The sequence below is a fragment of the Mandrillus leucophaeus genome, unplaced genomic scaffold (assembly GCF_000951045.1).
Source record: "Mandrillus leucophaeus isolate KB7577 unplaced genomic scaffold, Mleu.le_1.0 Scaffold490, whole genome shotgun sequence".
NCBI lineage: Eukaryota > Metazoa > Chordata > Mammalia > Primates > Cercopithecidae > Mandrillus > Mandrillus leucophaeus.
In genome coordinates, this window is record NW_012105254.1 from 2,463,727 (window position 1) to 2,473,734 (window position 10,008).

The window sequence follows — 10,008 nt, forward strand, 5'->3', positions numbered from 1 at the left end:
TTTTCTCACTACTCTTCCCATAAATAAAAGGCGAGAAAGAGAAAGACAAGAGTATTACTACTGATAAAAGGGCTGCTTGAAAAAGAATACTATAGACTGAATTTGGCTATGTTCAAAATTCTTGGTCAGCTAGACAGCTTGGTGTTCAAGACTGTCCACAGTCTTTTATGGTTGATAGAACTTAAAAATGTTTTTTGGCCCTCTCTAAATCCCTCCCTACGAAGAGTCATTGGCATTTTGCCTAAGAGTTCCTTGTCTTCTCTTTGTGTAGCACGTCATGTATATGTCAAAATATGATTACAGAGTTTTAATCCTTCCCACGATACCTTTGGCACTGGAGATGGAAACAAATCTTTCCCACTGCTTATCAGAATTGTTTAAAATAATCAAGAATTCAGAAATCAAAGTGCTTTGGATTGGATACAGAAGACATCATTTTGTTGAAGAGCATCAGCCTATGCTAAAAATGAGTTAGAAGTTTGCTTTAAACAATATGGTAAATCTACTTTTCTCTTCCTCAAAGCCTTACTATCTCCAGGAGAAATGAGAAAGTATGGCTCCCCATGCAGGGGCAATGGGATCTGGCAGTGAGTCTCCTGAGTGTGTATGGTAGTGCAGAGACTAGGTCTGTGCTGATGCATTTTTATCCCCAGTGAAAAGCCCAACAGATCACGAGAGTGGGAAGGTGATAGAAGGAAGATGAGGAAATTGGGAAGTCATAAGAACTGTACTAGATGAAGGCATGAGCTCCTTATGGAATAGATCTTACTCTATTAGTTGGGACTCCTGAGCTAGTAAATGAAGCGGACACTTGGTTTTCCCCATTGAGGCTCTTCCTTGCAAGTGGTAGAAAGAGAATCTACCTGAACTAGACCCATATATATATATATGTATATATACAAACTTAGCGGGGATAAAGAAGATTATCATCAACTGAGGAAAAGAAGAATAAGTCAACTGGGACAATTGGTTAACCATTTAATAAAAAGTAACCAGATTAGAGCTCATGATCTCACAGTTAATTGTCAAAAGAATTCCACATAGATTAAATAATTTTCTTTTCTTTCTTTCTTTCTTTCTTTCTTTCTTTCTTTCTTTCTTTCTTTCTTTCTTTCTTTCTTTCTTTCTTCTTTCCTTTTCTTTCTCTCTCTCTCTCTTTTTTTTTTTTTTTGACAGAGTCTCACTGGAATGCAGTGATGCAATGTCAGTCCACTGCAATCTCCACCTCCCAGGTTCAAGTGATTCTCCTGCCTCAGCCTCCCAAGTAGCTGGGATTACAGGCACCCACCACTATGTCTGGCTAATTTTTGTGTTTTTAGTAGAGACAGGGTTTCACCATATTGGCCAGGCTGGTCCCAAACTCCTGACCTCAAGTGATCTGCCCACTTCAGCCTCCCCAAGTGCTGGGATTACAGGCCTGAGCCACTGTACTCAGCCATAGATTAAATAATTTGATGTTAAACATTTTGAACTAGAAAAATATACACAAACATTTATATGATCTTTGGATGGTGAAAGACTTTCTATGTTTAAAAGCATTGGAAGGAAGAGATTAATAGATTAGACCCACATCAGAAGCCTTGTAAATGAAATTAAAGGCCAAAAACAAACTGGGAGATAATAACCTTACTTTACTGAAAAAAAAAAAAAAGAAAGAAACAAACCTCTCATGTAAATTGATGAGAAGCACCAAACTTCCCTGACTTCATAGCCGCCAATTTTCCATTCCCTCTCACAGTCACACATCACTGAAGATGTGTCTGCACATTTTATCTCCACTTCCCTACCTCCTTGATGTTCTCAACTTGACATCCACCCACACTGGTCTATTGAAACCAGTCACCACTGACTTCCATGTGGCCAAACCTGAGGTGGTAATCTTCTGTCTTCTTCTTCTCCTCCTTCTCCTCTTCCTCCTCCCTCCTCCTCCTCCTCTTCCTCCTCCTTCCTCCTCCTCCTCCTTTCTCCTTCCTCCTCCTCCTTCTTTCTCCTTTGTCCTCCTTCTCTTTCTTCTTTCCTCCTCCTCCTCCTCCTTCTTCTTCTTCTTTTCTTTTCTTTTCTTTCTTTGGTTCTTTCTTCATGTTACCTCTTCCTCTCCATGGCTTGATTGCTTTGTCTTTCTCCACAGCCTCTCTTTCTTTGGCTCCTGAGATGATACATTCTTGTGTCTCTGGTTGCTCTTTGCTCCTTCTCAGTTTCCTTTCTCCAGGTGACACTGTTTTCTTGGCCAGACCCTTAAACACTTGAGTTCCCTGGATCTCAGTCCTGAGTCTTCTCTCTCATTGAGCATCTGCCTAAGTGAGCTTATTTATTTCATGGATTTAGATACCATGTATAGTCTGACAATTCCACATTTATGTTCACAGTACAAGCCTCCCCTTTGAGCTCTATGTAGATTCATATCTGCAACTACCAACTTGACATCTCCATTTGCATGGTGCCCAGGCACATCAAATTTAAAACAGCAAAAGTTGAAGTCTTGTTCTCCCCACCCTCACCTGTCTTGACAGCAAATAAACGACTTGTTTCTCTTCCAGTCTTCTCCATCTTAATAAATGGAACTGTCACTCATTGCTCAAAGCAGAAACATGGTGGTCATCCTTATACCCACTGCATCCAGTCCCTCAGCAAAACCTTTCTATTTCCAAATATATTATTTCAAATCTACCTGTTTCTCTCCCATCCCTTTCTGGCCTACTCCAGGATCCTCTTCAGGAGTCTCCTCTCCTCTATTCTTACTCCCTTCCAGTTCTTTATATAGTAGCTTAAGGCATCTCTTTAAGATGAAAATTGGATCTGATTGTTCTTCAGTGTGTTCTCATTGTATTTTAAAGAAATCCGAAATGCCATACTATAGTCTATATCTGATCGAATCTTTCCTAACTTTCTAAACTTATGTCATTCTCTCCAGCAACCACTTTGTGTCTGCCATGTTGCTCTCCTCCCAGTTTCTGAATACTTTAAGCTGTTTATGGATTCATGGCCTTCACACATGCTGTTCTGTTTTTTCTGCCCAGAAATCTCTTACCCTCAACTCTTCTTATTCAAGTCTACATTTTAATGTAATCTCCCTAGCGAGGACTTCCCTCACTCTCCTCATTTTATTTTCTCTCTCTGCATTCGATTTCTTTCTTTTCTAGCAAGTACCACATTTTAAAGTTTTATATTTAATTTGCTAAATTATCTTTTTCACTAGAAAGCAATACCTCACAAGGGTTGTGCAGAACTGTTATTCAGCAATATATATGACCAGCGCATTATAGATTCTCAAAGAATATTTTTTGAATGAGGAAATTAATTGATAAGTGAATGAAAAGTTAAATAGGTTAATGAGCAGATAGTTTACTAAAAGAGAAATGCAAGTGGTCTTAATTAATACATACGATGCCCCTAAAATAGTACCTGGTACATACTAAGCCCTCAACATATTTACTTATTGTTATTTTTATATTAACAGATACTATTATTTTTAAATTAATAATAATAATTATCACCCAAACTAATAGTCAAATTTAAAGAGTAAGGAGATACCAATTTCTGCTTTTTAAATGAACTACAATGAAAAAAAATATCATCAACATTTTGATGAGATGGGCACTTTTTAAAGGTAGTTACCAAGTGATTTGACAAAACCAATTTGGATGAAAGCAAGTTAATTAGTATAACAAGTGATCAGATGATGATTTGTTCAAGAACAAATGCTGCTAGATGTGGGTTGTTGAGATAATGGTATTTGTACTGTGGAGGTGGTGCCTTTAAACTTTTTTCTTCAGGTTAAGCTTGTTTCCTTCCTTTTTGTCCGTTTTCCAAAGGTTTTCAGGGGGGTTATTTTTTAACGTTTACCTTTTTTCAGCAATTAATTTTTCCATTCTATGTTTGTGACAAGGAAACAAATGTGTGACCATAGGAGATCAGTTGGAATATGTTAACTTTCTAACAGTAGGAGACTGGATGGGAAAAAAAACTATTTAGAGCACATAAAGAGTTGAAAGACTGCCCTGTGGTGTAGCAAAATTACCAAGACTAGGAAAAGCAGTGACTAGCAGCAGACATTTTCAGCAAAATTGCTGTTTAACCAGATGATTATGTTCAACAATTTGCTTTTGGCCACAATGTCTTAACCTTTACACCTATAATTTCACTATGAAGGAAAAAAATAGAAATGTAATCAAAGATTTATGTGCAAAGAGATTCGTCAAAAGTTAACAATGACACACAAAAACCCCATAAAACACAATGTCCAACATTAGGGGAGTTGTCCAAAATTGGGGTACGTGTCTAGGAACAAATAGAAACACTGTTTCTTTCTCTTACAGGATATTGGAGATTGGCACTCATTAATATGGTTACTTAGAGTAATTTCCTTAAGCAACATATTATAGTAAGATTGACAATTTGAGTGCATTTCCTGAAGAATAACTAAATCATAAAGAGCTTTTGAATAGTTCCCCCAAAGAATTGTGAATGCATTTATTACAGGTCTGACACATGACACTACATTGCTGCCACTTGCTTTTAGGGAAGGTATAAGATGGCGGTAAAAACAGCAGCATTTGGGAATCAATGGGCAGCAGTTATCTGTCAAAGGAGCAATGGCAAAATTCAGATACTTCCTTTGCCACACTCATAACATAGCAGCATAGCATGCTGCATTCTTTTTGGGGGGGAGATGTTTTTAAGCCACATAGCTTCCATGTGGAAGTGATTTCATCTCCTAATTAAGATCATATATATGAATAAAAGCAGAGGAAGGAAGCCAGCTTGACAAGGGTATCCTACCAAAAACCAGGGTAAATGGGAAGTCTTTGAAGGACATAAGATGAAGGTAGTTGGAGTTTGGAAGGAAGTGGTTTTATAGACCATGTTTTGTCTTGGTTGTTTTGTGGTCATTATTGGAGTGGTGTCTGAGACTCATTATGGGTTTGGTTCTGACATATTTATAGGGAAAGAGAGACAAGGCTTTCCTGGATTTGGTAGCAGCCCTGTTGTAGGTTAGCCAAAATTTACCCTTAACCTCTTATGAAGAATTGAATTACTTACCTTCTAGAAATATTCCCTGCATAATATTTGAACCATAATATTTTAAGCCATTAGGCTTTTGAAATATAGGCTAAAACTTTAAAGGAAAGTTTCCTAAATACTTTCAACACAGGATTGTGAAATGGAAAGAAAGAAGAAGGGGGAAGAGCTTTGGATTTTAGTGCCTCTGCAGGCATTATTAATCAGAACTGAAACAGAAAAAAAAGGAAAAAAAAAAAAAATTCACTGATAGAATTTGAGTGCATTAGCTCTGTGCATGCTGCAACAGATTTATAGGGGAATATTTTCTTTTAGTTTCTTATGGACCAATTTGTTTGACTCTTGTGGAAATAGATTCATTGATAGCTAAGTTTTAACCAAAAAAAGAATGATTTAATTAAATTATCATTCTATTTTGAGATTCTATTAATAGTTTAATACTATACATAAAAATAAACAAAACAACACAAGAAACAATGTACCTAATAGGAAGATTTCTTTATGGTTGAAAATCAGCAGTGTGTGTAATGGAAAGACGGAATCCAGGTTTGCTCAAGGTACATTTGAAACTGACATTATCACCTTTTTTTTTTTTTTTTCCTTGAGACGGAGTCTCGCTCAGTCACCCAGGCTGGAGTGCAGTGACAGGATCTCGGCTCACTGCAAGCTCCGCCTCCTGGGTTCACGCCATTTTCCTGCCTCAGCTTCCCGAGTAGCTGGGACTATAGGTGCCCGCCACCAGGCCTGGCTAATTTTTTTTTTTGGTATTTTTAGTAGAGACGGGGTTTCACCGTGTTAGCCAGGATGGTCTCGATCTCCTGACCTCATGATCCGCCTGCCTCGGCCTCCCAAAGTGCTGGGATTACAGGCGTGAGCCACCGCGCCAGGCCGGCATTATCACCTTTGAGTTAAATGAACATAACTTACATTAGCTATTTCCATAGAGTTACCCTGGATGATCAAAATCAAATAATAAAACTTACATACTTTTCAAAAAATATATGTGTATATGTATACATACATACACCTACACATACACTTATAGGAACATCTTCCAAATTGAGTTTTGTCTCATTATAGATTATTTTAAATAGAATAATATACATTCAGTTTTGGAGGCTTTGGGGTAGTTTATTATTCAACACATATGTTATATTGACACCCTCAATGATCCAATTCCCAATAGGAAAAGAATACTAGAATTGGAATTCTGTTTTAGGTTAAAGATGTTGTAAAAAAACATCTGCAAAATGAATTAAAAGTTTCCTCTTAGACTTTTTCACACTGTGAGACAACAGAATATATTTTGTGGCTTTATTAAAGTCTCTCATTGGTTTCTGTTTAAAATTTTTGAGATGAATACATAAATGAACATAGAACGTTCTGTGTGAGTGTGAATACACCTGCATGTGTGCTTGTGCCTGTGTAGTTGCAGTCTTAGACAGGTAGCTACTATTTTTTGAACAATATAGATTAGGTTGAGAAGCAAGAGACAGGAAGGAAGAAGGAAAAACAGCCAGCCAGGAGGGCGGACTGATGACTGAAGTTGAGGGCAAGAATACAGCGAGTTAACCAGAGCTTTCCCACCAACTCTCCACAGCTCTAGTTGCCCTCCCTCACCCCAGCCACATTCTCACTTCTCTTTAGCTCTAGTCTGAGAAATTGGAAGGGAATTTTAAAAATTAGAGTGTGGAGGAAAACATTACTTTTCTGAATCAGAATTTCAGAACCAGAAATAGACTTAAACAACAGCAAGTACCCTCACAAAATTTTCAGATGAGCGAATTAACCCAGAAGAAGAAAAGTGTTTCATTGGTCAGCAGAAAAAGCAATACCTCTGGTTGGGCATGATGGCTCACACCTATAATCCCAACACTTTGGGAGGCTGAGGCAGGTAGATGGCTTGAGCCCAGGAGTCTGAAACCAGCCTGGGCAACATGGTGAAACCCCATCTCTACAAGAAAATTTAAAAAAGAAAGAAAGAAAAGAAAGAAGGAAGAGAGGGAGAGAAGAAAAGAAAAGAAAGCAAAGCAAAGAAAAGGCAATACGGCATAAAAGACTCCTGACTTCCAGATCAAGATTATTTTTATGGCCACATTCTGGGAGAGTGCTAGCAAAAATTAAAGCAAGAACCTCTTTGTGATGAATTTCTTCTCTGTTGGAAGGGATACTGTATCTGCCACTGTGGCAGAGGTTGAGAAAGATGCTTAAACCAAACAGCGATCTTTATCTGAAGGACGGCAAAATATTGCCTGAACAGAGGAGTCATTCGATATTGTATGAAGTTTACCCTTGATCTTTTTAGAGGTAATTTTAGAAGTCCTCATCAGACAAAACCAGCCCCTTTCCAGATGGTGCCTTATACACCTAATGATCCTAGAGAATCAGATCCTGTGTCCCTTGTGTGCTGCCCTTCTTTTATGTGCGTTTCAAGCTCTTCTGATTGATTGTGAATCTTTGGCCTCAGGTTGCAATTGATGTCACAGGTCTTTCTGGTTTCATTTACGTACGCACAGGGGAATTTGCTTTTCTAGTCTTTGAAGCTGTATTAATGCAGCTTGACCTTGTAAGCCACGCAAAACTCTACCAGACCATTTTAAACCCCGAAGCTTCAATAGGAGACATTCAGAGGAAAGGAAAAAATCTTTTGATAGTCAACATTATTCACGATTCTTTATTTCAAAATTTAATGTACAGACATATATTTTGACCATACCAGATTCACCTGTCCTGAAGAGATGCATTTTGCTACATGTAGGTAAAGATGTTGATGAATACCCCATATATATATGTGTATACATACACACATGCGCACACACACACGCACACACACGTGTGTGTATATATGTATGTTAAATCCCATGTATAGTAATATGGTTATTGACAGTATATAGAATAGTAATACAGTTATTGACAGTATATATATGTGTGTGTGTACTGTACTTCATATATACCTTCATATTACATATATCTACTGTCAGTAACTGTATTACTATACATGGAGTTTTCCATTATGAAACATCATTCGATAAATATTTATTGAACACCTAGTATTTGACAGACATAGTGGGTTGGCCCTGAGAATTCAGTGGTAACAAAGGCAGAAATGTTCATGTCCTCATGGAACTTGCATCATTACTCTCCACAAAATTATGCCTTTATCAAGGAGAGTAAATAATTCTGGGCTCCAGATTCTTTTTGTCTAAAAATGCATGTATTTAATGAATGTAATCTTTTAATTAACATGTAACGTATACACAGAGAAGTACACAGATCAAGTATACAGCTCAAAGAATGTTTACCAAGTAAACACACCCATAAAAGCAGCAGCCAGGTTAAGAAACAGAACATTACCAGCCCCCAGAAGCCCCTTTAAAATCCTTTTCTAGTTACTAACCTTCCCAAGGTAACTAATTTTCTGACTTCGGACACCATAAATTAATTTTGGCTTGTTTTGAACTTTGTAGAAGTGGAATCATACGGTGTATGATCTTCTGTGTCTGTCTTCATTTGCTCAGTATTATGCCTGTGAAATTCACCTGAGTTATTGCATGTAGTTAAGTTCATTCATTCTCCTTGGTGTATAGTATTCCACTGTATATTACATTTCATTTATCCATTCTATTATTAAAGACATTTGGGCTATTTCCAGTTTGGGGCTGTTATCAGTTCTGTTACTATTAAGGTACTTGTGCCTGTCTTTAGGTGACTGTTAGGTATACACCTATGAGTTGGAATATTGGGTCATAGATTATGCATGTATTCATCTGTACTACACATGGCCAAGCAGCTTCCCAAAGTGTTTATACCAAGTTGTCCCACCGTCAGTGTATGAAAATTCCAGTTACTACACATCCATGTCAAGCTTAAGGTTACGTGCTTTTTCATTTTCATGTGCATTTTAAGTTTAAAAAGTAGACTAGAACCACCGGAGCTTTGTGATAAACAATGAGACATCATAAAGTTTGTAGCAACAGTTCTAATCCCTTGAATTTTAGTCTATGCCAATGATTCAGGATGATATTATATTAAATTAGAAACTCTGCTTAACTCTTGATGGAATAAAAGTTACTGTTTACAATGGAAAGTCCTGCAAAAGTTTGCCTTTCTTACATTTGGAGTTGTGGCTTTTTCAAGCGAGCAGTGTCGGACCATTTTTGTTAGCCAGAGGGCCAAGTAAGAAAAAATAAAAAATATGTACAGGTCACATTTTTAAATTTCAAAATGGAAATGGCTTTCTTGAGACATGGGGAAGAAACATACATTTGGTTGTGAGATAACCTACCATATCAAGTGGAAGACGGGAGGTGGGAAAGTTGGAGCAACTATTGGCCAGTAAAATGTTACTATTGGACCGTATTTGAGAACTGGCTGTAGGGAGACAGCTGTCATCCTGAAATTAACTTGTCAACCACACTGTAAAGGTAGGAGGGCTAACTTCCAGACCAAGACCATTAAGAGGGGCTGTTTTAGCAGCCCACCTCAGCTTTAACACTTCCCTAGGAGAAACTATAAATATAATGGATCCAGGCCCAGGCCTATTACAGAAGGGCCTGCTGAAGGAAAGAAGAACCTTATTCTTAGAAAAAAAACACTGATGGTTTCCTTTTCCTTTTCAGTCCAAGGTTTACACTCGCACACCAACCTTATATTTGGACTTCAAATTGGACCCAGGAGCAAAACATTCCCAACCTATTCCTAAAGGTATGATGGGTTCTGGGGTTTAGTAGTCATGTCAGGAAAGAAAACAAAAACCAGCAAAGGGCTGTTTTCTCTGGAATGTACTTGTTTCTGAAACTCAGCACAAAGTTCTATGAACTCTGTTTATGTTTAATTGTGTTTAAATTGACAAATACTGCTGGGACCTTTCAAGTTAAGAAAATCAGGAAGAGGCCGGGTGCGGTGGCTCACGCCTGTAATCCCAGCACTTTGGGAGGCTGAGGCGGGTGGATCACGAGGTCAGGAGATCGAGACCATCCTGGCTAACAC

At 37.9% G+C, this 10,008-nt stretch overlaps 1 protein-coding gene across 2 annotated transcripts in view; it reads left to right on the top strand.

The window, feature by feature from the left end:
* PIR (pirin (iron-binding nuclear protein)) overlaps positions 1-10,008 on the top strand; it is a 115,732-nt gene that overhangs the window by 64,478 nt on the left and 41,246 nt on the right. For both annotated transcript variants that reach the window (XM_011995536.1, XM_011995535.1), the window contains exon 6: positions 9,639-9,723. In XM_011995536.1, coding sequence (XP_011850926.1) covers positions 9,639-9,723 — 85 coding nt within the window. The remainder of the gene's footprint in view (positions 1-9,638; positions 9,724-10,008) is intronic.